Raw genomic sequence first — 27504 nt, forward strand, 5'->3', positions numbered from 1 at the left:
ACTCTCCAATCTACTGACTCAGTCCCAGGATCTAACTTTCACCCTGACCAATCTATTAACCTTCTTTCTGGACCTTCTATGGATTCTGATTAGACCTCTAACCTTGTTAACTATTCTATTCTGATCCCAAACTAAAATTTCCCAATTACAAAATCAACCACCTACTCCAGCTTTCTCTCCCAAACCACTGAGCCTCTCCTCCCAAAGTACCTGACCCAGACCTGCCAAATTCCCTTTGCATGCTTGGTTTTGTATGCCAGGAAATACCTTCTGGCCCACTGAATTTAACAGAGGACAGGCTTTTCAACAAAATTTTCGTCAGCTCATTCTCTCTGCTAAACATGTTTAAACAGGCACCTTTCAATTTCTATCAGGGTTGTACTGATCATCCAGTGTAATTTTGGTAGAAATTCATTATTCAAGTTTCCCATAATGACATTGTTAGTGGACTGACTCATCTGGAGCAAAAAACAAACTGCTGGAGGAACTCAGTGGGTCAGGCAGCATTCGTGGAGACAAAGAGATAGTCGATGTTTTGGGTCAAGACCCTGCATCAGGACTTGAAGTCTTGTGTCTCTTGACTGTCACTTGGTCTGCCTGGATTGCTGCTGTTTGCTCCCAATGCGGCCTCTTTTACATCAGTGAGACCTGACGCAGATTGGGTGACGGCTTCATTGAGCACCTTTGCTCTGTCTGCCACAACAGCCAGTCACTTCAATTCCACATCCCACTTCCATACTGACATGTCTTTTCATGGCCTCCTCTACTGCCACATTGAAGCCAGACGCAGGTTGGAGGCACGACACTTCATATTCCACCTTGGTAGTCTCCAACTTGACGGCCTCAACATTGATTTCTCTAACTCCTGGTAACCCCTCCCCTCTCTTCCCCCCCACCCTTTTTATCTGTTTTCCCTCATTCCTGAGGCCCCCCCATCCCTTCTCTTTCCCCTCCCCTGCCTCATGACCTGCCCGTCTATTCCCTACCTCAGTCCTGATGAAGGGTGTCGACCCAAAACATCAACTGTTTATTTCCCTCCGTAGATGCTGCCTGACCTGCTGAATTCCTCCAGCATTTTGTGTGTGTTGCTCTAGATTCCAGAATCTCTTGTGTCTCAGGTGAGGGAGAAGTGCAGAGATATAATTACATCAAAGAAAGCTTTCCAAAAGAACTCTTCAAAGTCAAGATCAGTGTGTTGTCAATATGCAATATCTTTTACCCCTTTGGGTAGAACGTTCTGGTTAAGAATAGCAACGTTTAAGATGACTCCCCAATTGTTCCAAACTATCTCCCGAAATACAAATTTTAACTTCTCAATTTGAATATACACTAATCACCAAATTCCCAAAATGCCAATTTCTCTCTGGAATGTGGGAATTTCATATCCGGAGTAGAGACCCTCATGTTTCTATCACCTTAACCTGGAATATGGGCCCTTCTCTCTCTTCAATATTAATTCCAAAAGAAATAAAGAATAAAAAACGCAGGCAAGACGAAACAAAAATCCATTCAAACTTTTCTTCCTCCAGAACCTTCATAAATAACTGAAAAACTTGGAATAAACAGTTAATTCCCACAGTGAAAAACATGAACACATATTCCAAAAAATAAAGAAAATGAAAAGATGGTGCCCCTGCATACTCACACATTCACGCAACTTCTTAAAGAGGCACTGCTTCTTCAATACAAGAGGTCCTACAAAGTTATTTCACATTAAATAACAGAATCTTTCAGTTGACCACATCCCATTCACCTGGAGCATAGGATTAACTCAAACATCATCCCAACACAGATTTAACAAATACTTAACTAGCTTTACGTTGACTCACTTACTCACCTCATGCATCCCCTTTCTCTCTGTGCAAATCAAAATTAACTTACAAGTTGCCACACCTCATGCAATATTTTAAAACTCACAAACAATTCACGGTTTGGAAAGTGACTTATCTAACGGGCTAAACATTTGCCAAAACATCTTAAGATATACTCACAACCACCCTAAGGATATTTTTAAACTTTAAAGCTTTAAAAGAAAGAAGGCTGGAAGTTATTGGTCATGGACAAGCAAAGAGTCAAACATCCTGCAACATCTTGTGAGCTTTCTCGTATTCCAATCTCTGATCTTTCATAGGACCTGGATTATAAGACCTCTTCAATTTACGGTCTTGGATAATGTGTCTTACTTTAGAACAATTAAAACTCATCCTTCTAGGACCACTCTTTATTCCAGACCCTTTTTTACACTTATGTCTGGGGTATGTGTGTGTGGTTTGGATCCTGCTATGGGTTCTGCCAGACTCAATGAGTAATGTGTAATGGTGTCTAAATCTACTGCATTTACCTTGTGATTTTTCTTCACTTTCTTCTGGTCCAACTCCCTGGCCCGTGGTACTGTCACGAAAAAGGGAATCCCAAGTCCAAGACCTCCTAGTGGGCTGCATCCACTGTTCTCAGCAATTACTTGATATCACGTGGAGTGAATTGCATTGGCTGGAGACAAATTTCTGTGGTGGTGGGGCTCTTGAGAGGAAACCTAAAATTGATCATCTAGTCTGTACTTCTGGCTGAATATGTTGCAAATGCTTTCGCCTTTTCTTTAATACTCAGATGCAGGGCCCCACCACTGTGGAGGATGGGGATGTTCTTAGAGTCTCCTCCTCCCATTAGCTGTTTAATTGCCCATCACGATTCATGACTAGATGTGCTGGGGCTGCAGAGCGTTGATCTGATCAATTGGCCATGAAGTAGCTTGGCTTTGATTGTTGCATGCTGCTGTTTAGCTCACAAGTAGTCCTGTATGCAGTTTCACTATGCTGGCACCTCATCACTTTAGGTATGCCTGGTGCTGCTCCTGGCAAGCACTTCTGTACCTTGTTCCCTGATCCCGTGGCTTGATAATAATGGTAAACTGAGGAATACACAACAGACTGTGCTGCTATACATTTCTGGTGCTGATGATTGTCAACAGCACTTCATAGATGCTCAGTTTTGAGCTGCCAGATCTGATCTAAGATTATCCCATTCAGCAAGTTTGTAGTGCCACACAACACAGTGGTGTATGTCCTCACTGTGAATATGGAACTTTGTATCCACAAGTATTGTGACATGGTCACTTCTAACAATGCTATCATGGACAGGTATACCTGCCACAGGTAGATTCATGAGGACAAGATCAAAGAGATATTCCCCTCATTCTGATTCACTTACTACCTGCAGCAGATCTGGTCTGGCAGCAACATCCTTCAGGTCTTAGCCAGCTCAGTCTGTGGTGGTGCTACCAAGTCCCTCTTGGTGCTGGCTATTGAAGTCCCCCACCCAGAGTACATTCTGTTTACCACTTACTAATCCAAAATATTATCAACTTATCTCTAATTGATTTCAGATGCACTACTTATAAAAATTAGTTTGTGGGATGGAATTGACCTTCAATTAGCCTTGATTGTACAAAATGAAGAGTAATGAATTGACAGTATGTTTTCCACCCTAGTGATTTAGAGAGCAGTGATATACAATAATTTTCTCAGCACTGATCTAAGTGTATTCCTTTAAAGAAACCTATGGATACAACCTAACGTCCCTGAACAAACTAATTTAATATTTGTGTTTAGTGTTTGCTGTTAGCCTTCCTTTGTTTTTAAATGTAATGCTATTATCTGTCTATAATTGCATTAGATTCCCAGCTTTAATTCTTTACCTGAAACATTAAAAACATAGCCTATTATAATTTTGTCAATGTTCATGCTCCTGAACAGGATATTATTCATCTGGCAATCACACACGCAAACAAAGGAGGCATGCTCCCTGGCAGGCGATTCAGGGGATGAACAGGTGCTGCTCAAATGACACAAAAGAACACAGGTTGGCTTAGCTGCAGACAAGCTGCAACTACGGAGAAATTGTTCAAAAACTGCAAAAAAGAACCAAGCCTTCATATTCACAGCAGCATATTAGAGAGTGAGGTTTAAACAAAAATTGGGAAAATGTCCAGTGGAAAACAAGATGTGATTATCATTGGTGGGGGCTTGTCTGGTGAGTTTCTTTATTTTCTTCTCCTTATTAAATTAATGCTTTTTCCCTTACGTTATTCGAAGTGTTGGAGTTATTTGAATGAAGGCAATTTTCAGGTAGCATACATGAATGAATAGTTATTTTGTATCATCAATAATGCTGTAGAAAAATACGTAAGTCAGGATGAAATACTCCTAACTGTGTCACCTTTTATTTTTATATGATTGGGCTTAATACCATCATGCATAAGATATGCAATGATTAAAGTGAATATTTTTTTTGAAATAATCCAAAAAGAAGTTAAAGCAAATCAAATCAGTTTCTGTGAACTTCAATTTGGTTCTTTTTTAAAATGAAGGCTCTCTATCTGTGGGAGTTTCATGGAGTTTCATGATGGATTTAACTGCTATCCTCTGTTAAAAGCACATTGTAAAATGTTTTTGAGATCAGAGCATGTTATAATGATTTTAGCCCTTTTTGTTATAGTTACCTTGTTAGTCATGAAACCATGAACAAGGTGCATTATCAATGAGTGTGCAGTCCTTCAGGCTAATTTCATCTCCCGACATGGTAGTCTACTTTCACTCTTCAGAGATGGAGCTATAGGTGTCATGTGTCATAATTTGGACTGTACTGTCTGCAAGGTGTTGGAGTCAGATCCAATGGTAGCTCTTAATATGGAATTGGATATATCATTGAAAAGGCCAGTCAAGGAAGATCGTGGAACAGGGCAAATTGGATAGTTCAAACTGTAGGCAGAATGGACTGTTTGCCTTGCTGAGCTTGTGTCATTCTATGAAAAAAACTGAATAATTTAGGGATGGATACACTCAAGTATAGGGGCAAATTATTCATTTCAGGAAAAAAATGTATCTGTATTGGTGGAAATCCAGTAAAAAAAATCTATTTTACATTTAAAATAACTTCCTTCATGATTTAGGACATCAGTTAATAAAAATTGACTTTGATATGCAATGGTTATTGTTGGATAGAGATACATACAAGCAAGGAACAAAGAAATGATTGGAAAAACTGAGATGATGGCTCAGCAGTTAAATGCAGTTCCTGACACTTCTCCTAGTCTTTGATTTGAGAAATGGGACCTCTTACACTTTCTTGAGTAGTAAGGAAAGCCTCTGTTTAATGCTTCATTTAAAGTAAAGCACCTCCAACAAGTATCACAGCCTGGACTATGTTTGAATCTGTGCCCTCCTCTTAGTATTTAGAGCTTTATAACTCAGAGATGAAACTGACGTCACTAAGCCGAAGCTAACGTCACATATAATAGATTGGGTCTATTTTGACATCATTACACGCAAATCTAAGGATAGAAATAGTTTTAAGGCTATCTTTTAAAGCTATCTTTAAAAGCCCTAAGTGTTCATTATACATTTTAGTTGCAGAGCTTTGTGAGATCACTGGCAGGCATTGCATTGCAATTTGAAGATATGTTTATAGAAGTTACAAACCATGTCTGCAATTTGTGGCTTCTTGTGTTAAAGAGAAATGCAGTGAGAAAGCTGAGCATCTGGAAGAGCACGGCTACTCTAGGAGGGACCCAACCGTACTGTCATCATTGCTTTCACCAAGATGGCCAGTTTGAAATGGTCTGAAACATTACCTTAAAGAGGAGGATGGAATTAATGGTTTTGATGAGCCTACATCGACAGGGACATTAAGTATAGAAATCTTTAATCCTCAAAATCAACAAATGGCTATCATAAAAATGTTGTCATAATTTTGGAGACCAAATTTTTCCTGAAATCTTTTGGCCTCCAAATCTTTCTCTTTTAATAAGCTGTTCAATAATCTCTCTCTTTAGCAAATGGTTGATTACCAGCTCTAGTTTATACAAAGTGCTATATAAGTACCAGTTTTTGTTGATGATAGTTATACAACTGAGAGTAGTGTGGAATTATAGTTTCATCAGCTTTTGGATACAGGGGGTTGCCAGAAGGTAGTGGTAGGTCATCAATATTGACGTATTGATTTTTTTTGCTGTAAAGGTGACTGTACGGACATACAAAGGACTACCTTTCAATGTCTGAGAAGAGCTTAGAAATCTACAGCACAGCAGTAATCCCTTTAAAATTGGACATAGAAATATCTTATCTGGATAGAAATTGCGTGCAGAATATTTCACAGTGTTGTTAATTTCTCCACACATTTCTGTCACTAGATGACAGCTCTAACCTTAAACAAAGCAGAAGTAAATCATAAGGCTTACTTTTTGACAGTTTTAATTTATAACTGAGTTTCATTAACAGGATATTGTGTCCTTAAAATGAAGCTTTATAATATATGAGCCGAGTAACAACAGCTGGTGTTCAGAAATCATTCGCTTTTGGTTGTTTACAGCCTTCATGTTGAGATGTGTAATTTCCTGCTTTGATGCTGTACTTTGACATGTATTGATTTGCAGCTCGATTGCCTGAAGAAATCATCATAGAAACCTTTATTATGCTGACAGTGTGTCGGAAATGAGTGGGAGGCAAGCATTACTCTGAATGCAGATGAATGACTTTAAATTGATTAATATCTGCAAAAGACCATTAGATTTTGTTTAACTGGTAATGGAAGTGGAAGGTTCCTGCAGTGCAGACAGATTTATTTTATCATTTCTGGAACTGAGTTTTGAAATAAAAACATATTACTATGTATTTTTTAAAAGATGGCAAGTGTTAGCAGGACCAGTGGCTGAAGACAGGAAGCAATGCACCCCTTTTTCTTCAGCAAACAATACATAGAAATTGTAGCACAATTTTCAGAAATGATTTTCACAGGTCTTCATTCAAAGTATTCAGAATTTGCTGCAGAGATTTTCAAATATACTGAGCCTGATTTAAACATGGTCATCTTTGGTTAAAATTTTGTTTGTTGTGATTGGATCAACATCTGACAGGAGTGATTGAATCTAATGAATTAATTTTAATGCAAAAATTATTTGTTTTTTTGTGCAAGCTTGTTTTCTGGGCTTGGTCTAGATTTTCTTTTGATATACTGGCTCCTGGTTCCTATCCAACACAATTGTTTGCATTCTCCAGGTCTGTCAGCTGCCAAGCTGCTGATAGAGGAAGGCCTGAAAGTGCTGGTCTTAGAAGCGAGAGATCGCGTTGGAGGAAGAACATACACTGTTCAAGTAAGTAATAAAAATGCCCATGTTCTCTATGTTCTGGGGGATGAATAGGTTCCAGAAATGGTAGCTTGGGAGTTGGGTTATCAACAGGATGTAGGTCATACTCTGTGGTGTCTGAGCCTGTTTCTGTGGAGCAGCAGTTATATCTTGGTATGTGAAGGATACCTGGTCAGCACTTGAAATCCATGAGGCGCATTTGTGATTCTTAGTCCACAGAGAGTTCTGAAAACTTTCCATTATTATACAAAGCTGGCAATAGAGGGAAATGAATGTTCCAACACCTGTAAATGTAGTCATTTACACCTTTGAAGTATAGTGTCATTTGTTTTCCTGGCCATCAGCCAATCTGGAAGTCACTAAATTTTAGTTTTTAGCCACACTTGAAAGTTAAAAGTTCCTTAATGACCAGTTGTGACTGATAATGTGATCATTGATTCCTGAAGTATTGATGTACTTTAGACACCCAAGCTTCATTTTATAGCGCACAGGGAATTATTTCAGCACTCAGTATGTTTATGTCCTATTTGCTGACTACAAGCCTATGCATGAAAAGATCATGACTGTATCAAGTGGCACCTGTTTCTCCCACAAAGCAGCAGAAGCCACCAGTGCAAACAAATACTGCAGGAAGGGACCTTAGGTAATTTGGATAAAAATCTTGCTGGTCCAGTCCATCCATTAAGGATACCATGCTCACTTCACCCTGGAAAGCATGCCATTAGCAGGCCAATGCATTGTGTGCACTCTGTCTTCTCTCTCTTAAAAGGAATGGTTCACTCAATTGCTGAAAATTCCCCTGCTCCCAACCCACAGCTTTGGAGCTAATTTCCCATCTTCACTTGAAAACTCCATGAGGAATATTTGTGATTCCTAGTCCACAAAGAGTTCTGAAAACATTTTATTATTATACAAAGCTGCAATAGAGGGAAATGAATGTTCCAACACCTATAAATGTAGTCATTTGCCCCTTTGATGCATCTCTTCAAACATTCTACCAGAATTGTGCTCAGCACAACAATAATCCTCCTGTTTCCTTTTTTTAATTTTCCCCATCCCCCACATTGGCTTTAACAAACCTTTCTGCCCAGATTCTTTATTTTCCTTTTCTCTTACATATTAAGGTCAATTGCAAATTTTCTTCTAATGTAAAATACTTTGTTTCCTTTCTTCATAAGGAGTATATCAAGAATGGATCCTTACATTAGCAGTTTTCTATCAAGGTATAGTTGGCAGAATTGGCCTCTGTACCATTGAGCTAGAAAAGATTCCTGCTGCCAATCACTATGAAGTGATTCCTGCTGGAAAATGTGCATGCATGAATATCATGCAAGAATTTGCCTTGCCTGTAAATGTGCACATGGTTGAATAGTGTATCAACAATGATTGCCAGGATGTGCACATGATAAACAGTAATTCCATGTAACAGAAAGGATACAACCACCCGGAGAACTGGGAACCAACAGAAGTCATTGCTATCAAAGGAATAGACAATAGATTAAAATGAAAAAATGGTTGTTTATTGATACAATTATTTCTCATAGGGTCCAGAGTTCCAGTACGTTGACTTAGGGGGAGCTTATGTGGGACCCACTCAAAATCGGATTTTGCGATTAGCCAAGGAGCTGGGTATAAAGACTTACAAAGTAAATGAGAAAGAGAAACTAATTCACTTTGTACAGGTAAAAGATTCTATTTCTTTTTTTTTAATGTTGGTGTCAAAAAATTGTAGTTCCAGAAATTGAAGCACACTTTGTTATCATTATTGCCCATATTGACATTGGTATACCAGTTTGTGGATACCGGGTGCAGCAGATTATGGGCATGGCCTGTGTTATCTTCAAAATGGAACACCAAACTGCCTCAAATGAATCATTTCATTTGAAATAAAATTACATTTCTTAGCTGCATATCAAATGGCAACAGTCTCCAGACCTTCATAAAAGGTTCAAAACTACATTTAAAAGTTACTCCAATTGGACTGAATGGGTCTTCATTAATCTAATCCCTGGCATTACTTTATGATTGGCAGTTTTTCAAACGTTTCACTAAATATAAAATTCGAGTTGAATTTCCTTGGAAGGATGTTCCAATGTCCCATTATCACCGCAGGGGAAGACCAATAGAAATGCCAGAGGAATATTGTAAATGTTATTTTTTTAACATTTCCACCAATGGAATGCTGCAGCGGTTGAAGCGACTGGTCTGTTCAGCTAACAGAGATTTTATTATATTGAATTTAACAAAATATTTTAGTTTGAGTTCCTGTTACTCAAATCTGCCTGTTATTGCAGGTTAGTTCCATATTTGAGGATATTTGGGAATGTAATATTGGAAATGTAATTTGGTTTGAACAATCTCAAACTGCCTATATTAAAATCAATATAAATATTCACAGCCTTGAATATTTTTTCTTCACCAGTACATGAATCCAGACTATAGTATCAGAAAAAAGATGGAATGAATGAAGAAGTAATTTTAAGAAAGGGGCTTTGAGAATATCTTTGGTACATTTACTACTACTACTTTTCTTGGTTAAATTATCTATGTCAATTTTGTTCTGAACTGTACAATGCAGAAATTTCTAAAATACATATCTGACAGTAAACATCCATTTTTAGAGAGAATACATTTTTACAATTATTTCTGTGTCTTGTGATGTTAAAGCAATAATTCTTACAATTATTGAAGAATTCTCAAAGGAAGAAAAAAGGATTGACGTTCAAACCAAACCTTCCATCTCTTCCTTAGTGCTAGATTTAGTGACAATCATGCTTTAACACAAAAACCTTGCAGAAAATAAAATGAAATGATATTTATGTTAGTGATAGATGCACACTGCTATATACATAAAATGAAGTAAAATGATTAGTGATTGTTAAAGTGATAGTGATATCACAAAGCCCCACATGGAAATTTTTTGCATTGTATTATGCACATCCATACATGAAAACTGGAGATAAAAAGTCTAATATCTTGTCACTCTTTTGGCATATCTGGAAATGTGCTTCTATCACTGTTTCCCAGAGACAGATTGCCCTTTTATGCTCATGTTTTTCTTTTGTTTCCATGGTTACAGAATAAAATGAAAGGCCCTGCAGTTAGGCTGTCACCTTTAATAAGTCTGTTAGAGTTTACTGATCTGTAGCTTTGATCATGAGGGAAAGAGAGACAGCCAGAAAGAAAGATAGGAAAACTTGCATTTCTATTGTGTCTTACATACCTCTGGACTTGCCAAATCAATTTATCATTGACATTCCTTCCAACATAACGTAAGAGGTGGAGGTGTATGCTGATTGTTGTACAAAGTACAGTTCCATTTGTAATCACTCAGCAAATGAAACAATCAATACCTGGACAACATTAAGGCTAAGACCAAGACGTAGCAATCAACATTCTAACAAAGCAAGTTCCAGGCAATGACCATCTCCAACAAGAGACAATCTATCCACCTTTTCTAGTATCTTCTCCTTCTTTTAATGTATCTAGAAGTGTATTTCATTCACTGTTTTGCATAAAATTACAGGCCCTGAATCCAAGTCACCCACCATCGCCATTCAGCAGAAAATCAACTGAACAAGCAGATAAATTCTGTGGCTATACCATGGATCAAAAGCTGAGTATTTTGCAGCAACTAACTCTTGTCTCAACTCCCCACAATCATTTCACCATCAATAAGGCACAAATCAGGAGGGATGTAGAATACTCCTTATTACTCTGGTTGACACGTAGGATACACGACACCATCTAGGGCAAAGCATACTGCTTGATTTGCCCCATCCTCGATTCTAAGTATTCATGACAACATTATCAATGCACCATGTTGTATGCCGTGCCATGCCGGCAGTACGAAACTGCAGTGTTGTAACATCTGTAAAATCCATTCGTCCAGGCTTCTGCAGCTGCAACTCCTAAGCAAAAGATCTCTATGGTCTAGAAGGATCAGGCCAACAGGTGTATGGGGAAAATATACAATTGTCCTTCCCTGAATGAAGGAAACCTCCAACTGGACTGAGTGGTCTTCATTAATCTAATCCCTGGCATTACTTTATGACTGGCAGTTTTTCAAACCTTTCACTAAATATAAAATTCAAGTTGAATTTCCACGGAAGGATGTTCCAATGTCCCATTATCACTGCAGGGGAAGACCAATAGAAATGCCAGAGGAATATTGTAAATGTTATTTTTTTTAACGTTTCTACCAATGGAATTTTAGGTTTAGTTGTAACATGGGAAATGTGGTAGCCACTGTGCACTCAAGAAACTTTGACCAACAGCAATGTGATGAAGACTAGTTAACTCTTGTTTTACTGATATTGATTGAAAGATAAAAACTGGTCAGTCCAACAGGGATAACTTGCTAGCTCATCTTCAAAATAGTGTCAGTAAGTCTTCTGTTTCCATCTGAGAGAGAAGACAAGCTCTTGGTCTTATGCAGCATCTAGACAATATCAGTTTTTACAGTGTAACGTTCCCTCAGCTTGGCACTGGAGATTCAGCCCAAATTTTGGGTTCTGGTCCCTGAAATGGAACTCAATTTCCTCCTGAATGAGAGGTGAGAGAGTGCCCAAGTGGCTCATTGCTGACTGGAAGGGTTCATGTCAGCTGTGGCACCTCTTGTAGGATTTTCAGAATACTTGATCCATTTCCGCATTGTAATGCAATCCTCTCTTAATGTGTTCAGTTCAATTGTGTAAATCAGTAAACAATAAAAGCCTTTGAAGGCCTTCCCTGAAACTCATTGAATAAATAGTTAATGTCCAATGTGAATCGCAAACTCTTCCACAGATGGGGCAGGAGGTGCCTGATGGAGCAGGTAGGTGGGGAGTTTGTGGGTTGATGTGCTCCTTCTGCTGCTTATGCAGGGCCTCAGTGTGCATTACCTCAAGGTTCTCCATACAATCCTGAATACCCCTTCTCCACTTTGAGTGGCCATGGGCTAGAGATTTCCCAGCTATCACTGGGGCTCTTGCATTTCTTCAAAGAGGACATAAGCATGTTCTTGAATCTTCTCCTTTGTCTGCCTGTTAGTCTCTTCCCATGGCATAATCCACTGGAATTACCAATATCTGGAGTGGATACTTTAGAGATATTAAATACAACTCATGAATAAAGAATTTTGTATTTGAGTATATAAGGAGTCTGAGTAAATGTATGGTTGGTTAGAATACCTTCATAAATAATTAGTTAAATGTATAACTTCATAGCCATAAACAGGGATAATTTTATAAATGTAAATTGCATAGTTTAGGCCCATTTCAAGTGGAAGCAGTGGAGTATATATATGAGGGTTAGTGTGCATAGGAACATAAGAAATAGGAACAGGAGTAGGACATTTGGCTCCCTGTACCTGTTCCCCTGTACAACAAGATCAATAGCATTTTCCTGCCTTATCCACCTATCTTCTGATTCCTTTCATATTCAGAAATCTGTTGATACCAGTTTTCCTTTCAAATATTTACCATCCTTTGAGTGGAGCAACTTCTCCTCATTTCAGTCCTAAATGGCCAAACTTCTATTTTGAGACTGTGGCCCCCAGTTCTAGACTCCTCGGCTAGGAGAAACATCCTCCCCATGTGTACCTTGTTGACAATTTTGTACATGTCAGTGAGGCCTTTAAGAAATGAGTGTATCATGTGGTATGACTTTCAATTCACTATTGTACCAGTCATTGCTGTTCATTGGGAGTTGACTGTCTTCAGCTATTTAAAATTTTAAAATTTTATTTACAGCGTGGTAACAGGCCCTTCCGGCCCAACGAGTCCATGCCGCCCATTTTAAACCCATATTAACCTACCCGTATGTCTTTGGAATGTGGGAGGAAACCGGAGCACCTGGAGGAAATCCACGCAGACACAGGAGAACGTACAAACTCCTTACAGATAGCGACGGGAATCGAACCCCGATCGCTGGTGCTGTAATAGTGCCGTGCTAACCGCTACGCTACCCATTTAGCTTTCTGTTATTTACCTTATTAAACAACAACCCCAAAGAGCCTGCAGACACTGTAGTCTTCTTATTGTTTAGTTCGTGCTACAAGAGAATAACTCCTACTTGAGTTACAAAGCCTGTGTTAATTACATAATTTCACAAAGTGTGATTGACAAGGAAATTATCTTTTATTTTTACTCTGGCTAGGAATAGTACGGGCACTATATGCAAACTTTTTCTGGTTAGGATTAGCATTGTAACTCAATGCAGTTTTTCACATATAAAGACATCTTGGGTTGTCAACTGATATGCTGTGGTCAGTTTATTCTATTTTCATGTTACTTTGCTGTACTGTTAGATTAATGGCAGTCCCCAATATTCTGCGACTGACTATCTGATCCCCACAAGATCTGTGCCCCTATATAATAATCTGTCTAAACCACAGTCTGGTGAAGTCCTGACTTTGCGTACTTCACTGACTTGTCCTGTGGTGTGACATTGAATTGTACAACATGGTCAACTATACTTATAATGGGGCGATTCTATCACCCGGTGACTGACTGGCAACCATGATAATGTGGCATCAGTTAAGTTTTGTTTGTATATTTCAGTGTGTTTGATTGCAAAGGTCAAGTTAGTGCAGGTGACTTAAAAGTCTTTCCGTGATGAATGATGATGCAAACCATGGACAGCAACTAAATTGGACGAGAAGTTGTATCACAGCAGTAAACATAAGAGCTCTCTCCCTTCTGAGCTGCTCTTTCCTTGGTATCTGCTTAGAGCATATGGATCAGAGAGTACTGGACAAGGAGCCGGAGACTTCCTGCTCACTGTATCCACTGATAAGATGCTGCAGATAGTGCCGCGCCAAAAGCAGTGACACCTCTGACGATAGCATTGTTGAAAGGTTTGATTGATTTGAATCTGTATCCTGTTAGCTTTGGAATTGGCTGTTATTTCTGTCTGAGGGAGTACATACATGAAGGCCCATTTGACAAGTGCTCCAATGCTTTCAAGTATTCTTATCACAGGCGAACAATAAATGTCACTCTTGAGTTTCCTTACCTTTTTTATTTGCTGAATAATTTAAGAGCAGAATTATTTATCTTTCCACATTTAAAATTTTATTGAGGGGAGCTTTTTAACTCTCTGATCCAGGAGAAACCAGGCCAAATCTTCAAGAGTGGAATCTTGGGCTAGAAGAGACCCAGAAGGATTTAGATTATGTCAGAAGTAGTTCTGTTTCTTTATCAGCCAGGAGCAGGAGTTTTCTTCTGGGCAACACAAGGAAATCCCAGACCTGTCTGTCACTGACTTTCTTCCTGACATGACATTTACTTGGACAGCACAGTGACGCATTTAGCAAAGCCGCTGCCTCACAGTGCCTGAAACCCAGGTTCAATCCTGACCTCAGGTGCTGACTGCGTGCAGTTTGCACGTTCTCCCTGTAGTCGTGGTGGTGCATCTCCTGCACGTGCATGGGAAAGTGCCATAAGACAGGGAGTGGTTGGTGGAGGTGGAAGAATGGACCAGGGGTCACAAAGGGAGCAATGCTGAAGAGTGAAAGGATAAGAAATGTGGTGACGGAGTCTTGTTAGAGCTGGTAGAAATTGTAAAGGTTGATCCATTGAATGTGGAGGCTGGTGAGGCAGAAGGTGAGAACAAGGGAAGACAATTACCTGATATTTGATGGTGGGGCCAAGTCAAAAGGGAGGTATGATGGTGTGTCTGAGAACTGACGTTTGGCCTCAGTGAGATGGAGCTCAGTTCACCAGACCACAGCAGTGCCACCTTTGTTAACAGGTTTGATGATGACATCAGAATTGGTTCTTGGTGAGCAGAGTGCTGCAAATTCGGGGTGGGGATATGGGAGCGTGGAGGTGGTATGTTAGAGTGAGTGATCAAGGCATCTGAGTAATGGGTGTGCAATGGGTACAAAACTAACATTTTATCATTCATCCCCCTTGAAAAATGGATATATGCCTCGTGCTTCAGCACATACCCATGGGTACAAAGCACATAGGTGTATACTGAATTTTTCAAGGTGAATAGCCTATATTGTCTTGTTTTGCAGGGAAAATCTCACCCGTTTAATGGACCATTTCCTCCTGTGTGGAACCCAATTGCTTACATGGACTACAACAACTTCTGGAGAACTTTGGATGAAATGGGAAATGAGGTGACGGGCATGCTTCTTTCCAGTGTTTGAATAGTTCCAACATTTATTTCATCGTCTCTTAGCACCTAATTTTTCTCTGCATTATCGTGATTTTGATAACAAGTCATTGAGTCCTCTAATCTGTGCTGATCATTAACCAGGTACCAGGCTTATTAAAAGAGACCTGCTGGCTGATTGAGATCTTTCTAGTTGATATAAATCTGAGGCTATATATTTGGGGAACCCAGAGATGCAAGGAAGCAATCAACAAATCTAACAAGCCTTGGGGATTCTAATAATTCTGAAACATTCACTGGCCCATGCCATCATCTGCATGGGGGCATGAAAATTTTATAGATTGGGATGCCCTGGAAAAGGTATTATAGAGGGCTGTGTTGCAAAATGCTGAGGTAATAAAAGTTAGATTAAAGATCCCTCAATGTGGCTCAGATTTTGGTTTTCAATCAGAGCCTGGTTTTCAGGGAAGGTAATCCATGCTGCGATTGGAGCACCACTTCTGGAGACACAGCTCCTGGGAAAAGCCTTGGAAAACAAAGCATAACATGTGGATCTGGCTGGTGGAGTAGGATTTAGATTATTTGTTTGGTGTTATCTCCTCCTTCAGTCCAGTGGGAAGCCCATTGTGTAGCCATAAGAGTCTAGTTTGTTAATTGTTTTGAAATAATTGAATTCCAAGAATAACAAAAGGTTTCTGAATATAATGTAATTAACAGAACTGCTGTGGATCCCAAGCTATGACCACCAACAATCAAATAGTATCCCGTGAACCAAGTAGAATAGCCTTGATGAATGGATCCTGGCAAATGGTCCCTTTTAAACTGTTGATACATTTTCAAAGGAACATGGATCGTAGTGGGTACACAATTTTATCCTAGTTCTGTTATTTGCATACAGTCACCACTGTAAGGACAGGGATTGAACTGAACTGAGTTTAGACCAGTGTATTCCTCTTTGCAGAGGACTGCCCCTACCTGGAATTACAGACTTTGCAGAAGTGTCATTGTTCGCTATAACTGGCATCAGTCCAGAAATTTTGTGCCTGATTGCTTTGTCTTGTCAGGAATTTTAACCCTGGAGCTGGAGGATGTTACTTTTGATAAATTACTAGGGTGAGGAGACTTTGTTCAATGCTGTCTGGGCAGGATTTCTAAGTAAATCTTGGAAATGAGTGGACAGTATTCTAACTCAGTCCCATGTTGCCAGACTTGTTAAGTGAACATTTATAATGATCAATTTACTTTTAGATTCCTGCAGATGCACCATGGAACACTCAATGTGCAGAGGAGTGGGATAACATGACCATGAAAGAGTTAATTGACAAACTTTGCTGGACCAGGTAGGTAGATACTGACCCCTAGACCTGGTTTGTGATGCCAACCTTAATAGAAGGAACAAAACTTGGCTATTCCCCCAAGAAAACCTTTTGTCAAGACAATAATGTTCTTCTGTTTTCAAATGTGAGCTCTCTTTTAATAATAAAGAAGTTAATATAGCATTCTACTTCAAAAACCCTGCACTTTAAATTTGATGAACTTTGTACCTACCAAGGTCGAGCATATCAGTTTTTAAATCAGAATCACATTACCTGGAAAGGCACAGGTTTTTCCACATATTAGACTTTTCTCAAAACAAATTGAATTTTAAATATTCCCAGATTATGACTCTAATCACTTGCCAGAAGGGAAAAAGACATTGGTCTATTTTCCTTTGGAATAGCTCTGTTCCAACAACAAACTGGAAGTGAGCTCTCCATTTGAAAGGAAATGCCAGGTCTCCAGGTGGGTGTTGTGTCAATTTATGATATTAGACCTCTCTCAGGAAGGAGTGCTTCAAATTCCCTTTCTGTTAATTATTTAATCTCTTTTAAGGTGGTCATAGAATTGAAGTTACTTTGACCAGTGGACTGACGCTTTATGTTTAATTGCAGTGTGGCGAGAGAATTTGCAACACTCTTTGTCAATGTGAATGTTACTTCAGAGCCTCATGAAGTCTCTGCCCTTTGGTTCTTGTGGTATGTGAAGCAATGTGGAGGGACAAGGCGAATATTTTCTACCACCAATGGAGGCCAGGTCTGACAGCCTGATATTCACTTACCTCTTACAATTTTGGCTGACAATTAAGATAATTAATATGGCCCAAAAATGATCTCAGATTAATTTAAATAAATTAATTAATGTAATTAATTTAACTTATACCTTCAGCCCAAGAAAGGTACTTGAGAATCACTTCTGTAATTGAACTTGTGAAAATTACATAGCTATGAGCTCTAAGTTATTTTCCAAGACAGAATAAACATATAACCTTATAGCTCTGCTTCACTTTTAGCCTTGGTAGCGGTGGTTTTAGCTTGACACGGACAAAGCAACCTTAATTACATGTTCCAATATTAACTGGTAGTGACTGTATCTTGCATAGCAGTCCTACATAGATGAGTTAATTACTGATTAAGAATAGAGTCATAAGAATGTCATGTGAAAACATTAAGCCTTTGTCAGTTGTATTATCAACAGTAATTTCTAAACTATTGACAAAAGAATAATGATGTTTATATTACATAATTATAAGACCATCTGAAATGAAATCTTTGTTATTAGAATGCAGATTAGGAAATAGAATTTAAGTTGTTGACAATTTGAATGTCTCTGATGCATAGAGATATGGATCTTGACTTTGAAGTCAATGGAAATAAAGATCAGAGGCATGTGAACTGAACTGTTGAATAGTTTTCACCCATTTTACATGAGCAGGTTCAACCCAGAGTGTTTTACAGACACCCAGCTTTGGATGTTACTGAGTATCACAATATCCAGGTCTCATTTTATGAAGAATTACAAAGGAGTATGGGCCTTTTGGCCAAATCAGTCCATCAAAATAAGTAATCCTAATCCCATCCAAATTTCTAGATTCCTTTATCCACTTATCTAAATTATCATTAAATGTTGACCTAGTCTCTTCTTCAATCCTGAACTCTAACAGTGCATTCCCCTGCCTCGCAATTTGCTTGTTTCCAATAATGCCTCCTGGTCTCTCTTCCAGAATCTCTTTTTTTAATGTATTTTTATGCAGTTCTTTTAACTGTGATTTTTCTTTGAAGATGCAACATATTTATGTTAATCTTCCATTCCTCAGGAAAGGAAATTTATTGGTGGTTCAGGACAAATAAGTGACCGTTTAGCTGAAAGAATGAAGGATAGTGTGAGATTGAACAGACCGGTGGTGAGAGTGGAACAAGCTGAGGACTCTGTCCAGGTGGAGACCCTGAATGGAGAGAAGTACATGGTGTGTGACATGTGGTTAAACAACAAGATCCATGACAGTTGTATATATCAAGCCCAGTATCCTGTGACAAAGTTATAAAAGAATACTATTTCCATACTCAACTTACAAATGAAAGTTATTGCATTAAAGTCAGGATTTATTTATTTATTTATTAATACTCTTTAAAACCTCTTTCAACATTCTGTCCTTCAACCATTTAACCATTGCTATTTTCCCTGGATTGGGTGGATGGTCCAGGTTCCTTGGCATAAATATAAGCAGGGACGTCTCTCAGACTCCTGGCCAACACTTTTCCCTTAACGCACATTGTCACGTTGATATTCGCAGGTCATTCCAAAGCTGCTTTGTGGGATCTTGTTATGTAATAAATGGCTGCTGCTTTTGCTTACAAAATAACAATATGAAGTACCTTATTACAGGGAAAGTACTTGGGGAGTTTTTTTCAAATATGCCAATGAGCCATGTATGAATATATAGCTTATTTTATTTCTTATTTCTCAAGGATAGTAAGTGACATCTTTCCTTTATTTGGGGAATGTTATCAGCATCACATATTATACATAACAGCAGCTCCCACTTCCCTAAACATCCTTATAAACTATTCTGTGACCTCCTTCAGTGAGATAACACCAATGCCAAATGATTGATAGTTTTATGCTGTGTGTTCTCCTATTAGAAATTAAATTGGCATGTTCCAAGCTTCCTACCAGCCAACAGGTAGAGGAAAGCTTTAACAATTCATTGAAAACCCAGGAGCTTGAGGTGAAAGGCTAATATGTGCTATTCCACAAAACTATCTGGCTGCTGCAGTAAAAATAGCAACCATAGTATACAACAGGATATCAAAGTTTATGTTTGTTGTTTTATTTCAGAATAAAGACAAGGGATGGGTTGAAAGTGAATGACAGAGGAAATGAAAAGAACCAAAGTCTTCTTTATTTTGAGATTGTAATTCATCCCTACGCAGGGTGCACAGTGCTTATATCATACCTACCTACCACTAACTCTGCCCCTTTGCACCTGATTCGATTCCTTTCCTTTCCCTGATCATTCTCACAGATTGCTTGCATCTCAGTATCCTGGTTCTGCTTTAGATGTCATATTTCCTCCATCACATTCCTTCATTCCATCTCCACAATATTACTTTCCTTACGTCAGCTCTCCACAGTGAAAGACTTAGGCATAATATAGTCACCTCTAGATCTCAGTACTCACAACACTCAACTTCCTGACCTCCCATTCTTCACCACTACCCCATTCTCCTTGTAAAGTCCAACATCCAAAACTCAGCTCATTTCTTGTCCTGTGTTTGATCTTCCATGCCCATCACCTCAGGCTTTTCAAGCCCACACGGACACTCAGTCCCACTGCTCATTTAAACCATTATTCTTATTGTTAAGTTGTTTGTTGACTTTGAATCACTCAATTTGCATTTTCCTCCAGAATCTCTTCCTCTGAATCTAGTCTATTATCCCTTTGTCTTATCATTGGCAACAAAAGATTCACTCCAGAACTTCCTCCCTAAACCTGACCCTTCCAGCTCCTTAAAAACTCCCAATGCTCAGTTTTTGGACACCCAAACTAACTTTTCATATGCTTATCTGTGAAGCACTTTGAGAATTTGTTATATTAAATGTAGGCTGCTGGTGTTTGTAAAGTGCTGGTCCATCAGCATGCTATCAATGTTCTTAAGGAAAATCCCATTTTACAATGCCAATGGTAGCAGTGCAGCAAATTCTGTAACTGCACCAATATTGTTTACATCCTGGCTTGTCTGCATATATTCCAGGACTAGTGAGATGTTATTGTAGGATGCTACTTTGTATAGAAATTGGATCACTAGTTTATCAGCACAATGCAAATGAAAATCAATTTGACCTATATCAACTGATGTTTGCAATCTCTTCTAAGTCAAATCACACACACACACACACACACACACACACACACACACACACACACACACACACACACACACACACACACACACACACACACACACACACACACACACACACTCCACTTCCAAGCACACTTCTATAACTTTTAGTTCTTCAATGCTTCCATCATTTGAAATATTTTTTTTTCTTATACAATATTTCACCAGTTACTCCCTGACTAAGTCCTTCTCTGGTCTTTCTAGGCAGATTATGTCATCAGTGCCATTCCACCAGCTCTCACCCAGCAAATCCACTACAGTCCTCCAGTGCCTCCACTGCGAAACCAGTTGATCCAGCGTGTGCCAATGGGCTCTATCATTAAATGTATGGTTTACTACAGCCGGCCTTTTTGGAGGGAGAAAGGTCTGTATGGGTTGAGAGATATATACCGCTTAGAAATGGGCAGAGTTCAAAACTGAAGTGCGTGCTGATTAAAAAAAAAGAAACTGCACTTATTTAGTTCTTTTATGTTCATGGGACATCTCGAATATTAACAGATAATGGATTATTTTTGAGATGTAGTTACTGTTAATGTATAGTTTCCACAAATAGCTAACAGATAATCAGTGTGGTGTACTGTAAGGTGTGGCTGGACAAGGGAAAGCTCTCTAAAGTTGCTTAAGTAATGGCATAGAACCTTTTATATTCACCTCAGCAGATAAAAAAGGCTTTAATCTAATATACAAAAGGTACATAACCAATAAAATGTGTTTATTGTTGTACGTTGACTGTTCTATATTATTTATACAGAAAAAAACATTAGAATATTGTAATTTTTTAGTAGCAATGCTCCAGCACTTTAATATCTGACATGTAGAGCATTGTTAGAGAATGAGACAGATAGTAACAGTGATGTAACTGGGTGGACACTTTCAGTAAATGGAAGTTCCCTTCACACTTCCCTTCTGATTCCCTTCACACTTCCCTTCTGATTCCCTTCACACTTCCCTTCTGATTCCCTTCACACTTGTCTGCATGACTTTGATGACTCAAGTTTCATCTTGCTTTGGAAATTATATCTTTACGTAGGTCAAGTGTACTGAAGAATTGTTGATTTTGTTAAGCTTTTCTCATTGCAACAGTTTTTTTGCAGTAAGGAATGAATAGCAATAGTATCTGATTATCATAATATGCCCAATCATCACTGATCCTAGCTGAAAAATGACATGCTGCATGGAGAATGTAACCCTACAAAAGGTTGTCTCTGATTCTTGCAGTGTAATAATTGAAATTCTGAGTCACTAGTCAGCAGTCTAACGTCACAATGTGCCATAAGTTGACTGATGGCACCACTCATTGGGCACCATGTGTAAGGGGTGGCAACAGGGTATGCTTGTTGAGTTTTACCAGAATGATACGCCATGTTTCCATTTTTGCCTGTTCTATGATGTGGATTGGTTCTGACTCAGTAGAATAGACTGGCAGAAGTGGATTCTGATTTGTGTGTACATCTTGAATATTGTTCAACTTATTTGACCTAATAACCTCGAATGTGACTCTGCAATGTTGACTGATAATGTTCCCATGAAGTGCTTGGGATATTTTGCCATGTTAAAGTCCTTTCTTATATATGTACATGTATTATGTTGGGCTTCTTGAATTTGAGTTAATAATAAAACATGTTGAAATTCTCAGCTGGTCAGGCAGTACCAGTGGAGGAAGAAACACAACTGTGTAGCAGTTAGTGTAACGCTATTACAGCGCCAGCGACCTGGGTTCAATTCCGGCCACTGTCTGTAAGGAGTTTATATGTTCTCCCCATGTCTGCATGGGTTTCCTCTGGGTGCTCCGGCTTCCTCCCACATTCCAAAGACGTAGGGGTTAGGAAGTTGTGGGCATGCTATGTTGGCGCCGGAAGCGTGGTGATACTTGTGGGCTGCCTCCAGAACACTCTACACAAAAGATGCATTTCACTGTGTGTTTCGATGTACATGTGAATAATAAAGATATCTTATTTTATCTTAAATGTCAGATCAATGAACTTTCATCAGAACAAGCCAATGTAAGCCCAAGGAACAACATCTCACCCTCTAGGGACATTATAACCTTTGTGACTCAAAATTGAATCCAACAATTTCAGATCATCAATCTGAAATATTAACATCACTCTCTCCACATTCTCTGGCTGACATTTCGTGTATTCCACCATTCTCTATTATTTCAGATTTCACTTAACTACAGCATCAATCTCTTCTGTTCTCATTCAACTCTTTTTATTTACATTTCCCCCAGATGAAACAGCTGGGATTAATGAGCCTTCACCACCTTCTTTCAACCAGCGCCACCACTTGCGTCATTCAGTCTTTTTTGATCTCCAGTTTATCACAGACATTCATTTTGTTCATTCCACCCCTCCCTCTTCTCTGCAACTTAAAACATTTTTAACTTTTCCCTGTTCTAATGAAAGGTCATTGACCTGAAGCATTAACTCTGTTCTCTCTCCACAGATGCTTTCTGATCTGCTAACTGTTTCCAACACTGTTTTTCTTTCAGATTTTCAGCCTCTGCAGTTTTTTGCTTGTTTTTGAGTCTTAATAGGTAAATGCTTTGGAGAAATTCCTCGTTAATCCCTTTGGCAATTAGTGAATTCAATACTGCTCTAAGCATCACTGAAGAATTCAGTAATAACATAATTTTATGCTGTCTGTTTTGTTAGCTCTTTTCAGTACAGTGCCGCACTGTTCTGTGATTCTATGACCCTAAGGCGACATTTAGGCTGAAATATTCCTCATGGCTGTATCCTATTGTGTACACCCTGTCCACTAGATATTTCCTGGTGTCCTACAATAAACTCTGCTTTTGTGACAGGTTTCTGTGGAACCATGATGATTGAAGATGAGGAGTCACCTATTTCCTTGACACTGGATGACACCAAGCCTGATGGTTCACACCCTGCAATTATGGGGTATAGTTCACAGAGTTGAGGAAATGCACAATGCCATGTATTGTTTTATGTTAACCTGATCAAATTTAGCACAGGGAAACTTCAAAAGGTACTTGGGAACAATGTAGTAACATTAGACTTGCCACTTTCAAGATAATGTGGAGGTCATTAAGTAGTAAATGAAAGATTGCAATACGTAGCCAAGGCTATGGAGTTGATTACTACTAGGGGTATGCTGAATTATTGTCATCTGCAAATAGTGGAATGTGTTTTAAATTTTATTAGCCATTCTTAAAAACAGAACATATCTACATCTCCGAGGGTCCAGAACAGGACAGCAAGAGCAGTCCTTAAGTGTGAAAAGTTGTGTAGAAAGATGATTTGTGCCAAAGTTCCACAAGTTAGAGAAAAGAAGGATAATAAACAACTGCTTTGTTAAACATAAGATAAAGTTTAATGAAATCTTACTGATTTAAAACCTTGTCTGTTGGCCCCACACATCAAAGAATCTATTTACAATGTACAAATATTTACTCATAGTGGGAGCTGTTCCATGCAGCAGGAAACATTATTGAAATCATCTACAAAAAGTAGTGATTGGGAGAAAATATAAACAACAAGCAACTGTTTGCATTTTTACAATGTCTTTAAGAAGCAAGGACTTAAAAGGAATGTAATCAAATAAGCTGACAACAAGATACGTAAGGGAGAATAAGAACACATGGGCTGAAGTTTGTTTAAGTATATGGCTTAAGGGAAATCACAGGTAGATAGACAGAGAGGTGTAGGGATGAAATTTCAGAACTTGTGGCCTAGGGAGCTGAAAGATGTAAGAGGGTAACTGGAAGTTGCTGGATATTAAATCTAAAATGAAAGAAAAAGCCAGAGTCTTGGTCCGTTGTTAGAATGGGCTACTATTAGGGCAGACCTAAGACACTGCTGATGCTGATCTGGAGCAACAAACAATCTGCTGGAGGAAGTCAATGGGTTGAACAGCATCTGTGGGGAGAAAGAATTGTTGACATATTGGGTCAAAACCCTACATCAGGATCATATAAGGCAGGTAGGTCAATGCTGTATAATCATATACTCTGCAGGATGAGTAGATATAGCAAAAGGAAGAGACTTTCCTTAATTTCTTTTCATTTCAATATTCTTCCAATCAGCTGTGCTCTTGGAAAAAATTTAATTAGAAACAAATGGAGGCGTTAGATTGAAAGTCAGTTAATCCTAGAATAGAGTCCGAGCTGTGATTTGGATCATCCTCAGAGTCAGTGAGGGTCAACTGGCACACCATGACATGGACTGCAGTTGTGTGGAAATTTAAAACAATCTCTTTCTGTTTGGAGAGCCAAGAAAATGTAATCAAGCAGATTTATAGTGTCCTATAGCAGTGTGAACAACCAATCAGATTACTGCTAGGAGGTCACACTACTTTTTGCAGCTGAAGATTTCCAGCCAGTTTTACTGCATGCCTGGTGTTGATAACCAGGAATACGCAGAGTTGCGCCAGCAATAAAGAAGGTAAGCCAAGAAATGGCATCAATTAGTTCCCAATGTTCTTCACAAATTGCCCATAAATCTACCTGGAGTAGATCACACCCACAATCATTTCTGAGTGAAACTGGACTGGACATTTTCGTGTGCCGTAAACATTAGTGTGTCTGGCACTTTTCTGGTGTCAGGCACACATCAGCTGAATTTCTTCAGCCCCATTTCCTACTTTACCTCCGACCCTTGTGACCTTTGTGACCTTTGTGAGTAAGGTACATCAGCAGAAAATTGTGCTACTTCATCATTTTTAAAGCAATGCTGGTGACAACGGAAGTCCTGGCTGGGTAGTTTCAGAGCTGCTTCCAGAATGCATACAAGTGCGCGGGTTGTGGGGGGATGGAACTGTGAGTAATGCAGTGTTTTGTCCAGCATTTAGCTGCTGCAATACTCATGCAATGGGGGAGTCAAAGGTGACACCACTGCCAAATCATCCATTACTGGAGGCTTCATTATGGCCATAACACCCAACCTGCTGCCACTCAGGGTGGGTCAGGGACCTTGAGCCAGGAGGCAATGACAGCTCTACTGCTGAAGAACATATTCCCACTGAGTCACCAGAGACACCACATCCTACCCAGATTTTCTGAAGGACATTCATAGGCTCAGGTTTTCTAAGGCTGCCTTCACTGAGGTAATTGCCATGGGAATACCTTCAGCCATGCACTCATGCTTGGACTGCTTGCTCAGTGGACATCAAAATCAGCTTATTTCTGAATCTTCTTGCCACCAGATCTTTCCAAACAGCTGCAGCAAATGTCTGCCATGCCTCCTGGTCTGTTCTCACTGCTGCATCAGGGAAGTCCCTCAGAGGACGTATTCAGAGAGAAATAGTTTCATCTGCTCTAATTTCAGTGAGGAGCAGGTGGCATCTCAAGCACTGTGGCTTCCCACAAGTACAGGCAACCAATGACTGCGCTCAGGTGTTCACAAGAATTCCCATGAAAAATTTGGATCTTTCCATCAACAGGAACAGTTTCCACTATCGATGTACAGGTGGTTATCGATCATTAAAAGAAGTTCCAAATGTCAATGTCGTGTTTGCAGGAAGAACACATAACATATTCATCCTCAGGGAGTCTACACTGCCAGTTATTTCCCAGCGCAGTGGATCTTGGCAGAAAAAGGGGGTTCCCTGTTTGTCCTTGGCTCCTGACAATAATTCAGAGCTGCTGAATGCTAATACAACGTAACCCATGTAAGTACCAGGATGATTGAGGAAAATGCCAGTGATTTTCCAAAACTGAGATTGTGTTGCTTGTATCAGTTCAAAGACACCTTGCAGTGTACATCCAACATGGTGTTCAAAGGCACAGTAGGCTACAGACCAATTGCTGGTAAATAAGATTATATAGGATATGATAGTCGGCATGGACATGGTGGGCTGAAGGGCCTGTTACTGTGCTGTATGGCTTTATGACTTTATGACTCAAATACTTCAGGGTGAGTTACTGCACTCTGCAAACAACAGCAGCCAGTGCTGGAGGAAAAACAGCAAGGAGACTTGGAGCTGAAGGGCCATGGTGCAGATTGTGAACAGTAGGAACAAGTGGAGCAGAAGGAAGATAAAGGAACAGGGGAATCTCCCTGCTCACTATCCACAGCTTCATGTCCCAGCAGACGAGAGGAACCAGGCATTGGCAACACAGAATATAAGGCACTATCTCAAAGAAAGTTGCTTCTTCTAATAATCATGGTCCCCAAAGCAAATCCAGGGATCCCCTTCATCTTTTAGTTGTTATCACCAACACCGTTAATAGGTGGGGATGCAGATGACATTTAATAATCCTCTCATTTTGATTTGCAAACCAGTGGGATTGATTGTAGGATATCATTAAATGAATCACAGTTCTAGTTACTGAAATAGCTTCCTACAACTTGTTTTCAGTTCTCTGCCATTTACCCTAACATTTGCTTTTGCAAGGAGGTGAAATTTATTTGTGATGAAAAACACTATGATGCTGGAGAAACTCAGCAGGCCAGGCAGCATCCGAGGAGAAAAGCAGGAAGTCAACATTTTGGGTGATTGAGTGGGATTCTTACATCTGGGGAATAGAGGTGGAGCCAACTTCTACCAGCATTCTCTTAAGCTGACACTAGCAGGTGTCCTTGCAAACACAACCTCCCTTCTGGCACATAGGTCATTGATGAGTCTCTCTCATCAATGCTGGAGTTTACTCCCTGTGCGCTTCAGCCTCTCTCTCCCCACCAAGGCTGGTCTGCTGGCATCTGGCTGTTAAAGTGAGAGTGCTTTTAAGGGTTGCAGCCCTTCTCAGATTGGTGTGCAGCAAATTACGTGACGGTGCATTGAATTTAGTGTGGCCTTGTCGAAAGCTGTTTTAGCATGTATATCTGGGTCTCTACCATCCTAACACTGTTTCAAGCATCTCTTTGTAAAATTTCAAGGAGATCCATATGGGCATTAACATTAAATGCAATGAAGGTTTAGCACACCAAGAAAGGGCAAAATCCACTTGTTGGGTAATAGTGGTTTAGAATTTGGTTAAGTCCCACTTAGTGCTACAAATACAGTTGCTCCTGTAAGTAGCCCTCATCCCCCTTGTGCCTGATATCTATTTGATCAATAGCATATAATATA

The 27504-nt window shown here is 39.4% G+C and overlaps 1 protein-coding gene across 1 annotated transcript in view; it reads left to right on the forward strand.

Moving 5' to 3' along the window:
* Positions 1 to 3980: 3980 nt before the first annotated feature.
* The window catches only part of LOC127573346 (amine oxidase [flavin-containing]-like), a 37980-nt gene continuing 14456 nt past the window's right edge, over positions 3981 to 27504 (forward strand). The window contains exons 1-9 of the mRNA XM_052021454.1: positions 3981 to 4029; positions 7053 to 7147; positions 8686 to 8823; positions 15147 to 15251; positions 16496 to 16587; positions 17179 to 17320; positions 18381 to 18530; positions 20674 to 20833; positions 23279 to 23375. Of these exons, the coding sequence (XP_051877414.1) occupies positions 3981 to 4029; positions 7053 to 7147; positions 8686 to 8823; positions 15147 to 15251; positions 16496 to 16587; positions 17179 to 17320; positions 18381 to 18530; positions 20674 to 20833; positions 23279 to 23375 (1028 nt within the window). The remainder of the gene's footprint in view (positions 4030 to 7052; positions 7148 to 8685; positions 8824 to 15146; positions 15252 to 16495; positions 16588 to 17178; positions 17321 to 18380; positions 18531 to 20673; positions 20834 to 23278; positions 23376 to 27504) is intronic.

This window comes from Pristis pectinata, chromosome 8 (assembly GCF_009764475.1).
Source record: "Pristis pectinata isolate sPriPec2 chromosome 8, sPriPec2.1.pri, whole genome shotgun sequence".
NCBI classification, from domain to species: Eukaryota; Metazoa; Chordata; class Chondrichthyes; order Rhinopristiformes; family Pristidae; genus Pristis; species Pristis pectinata.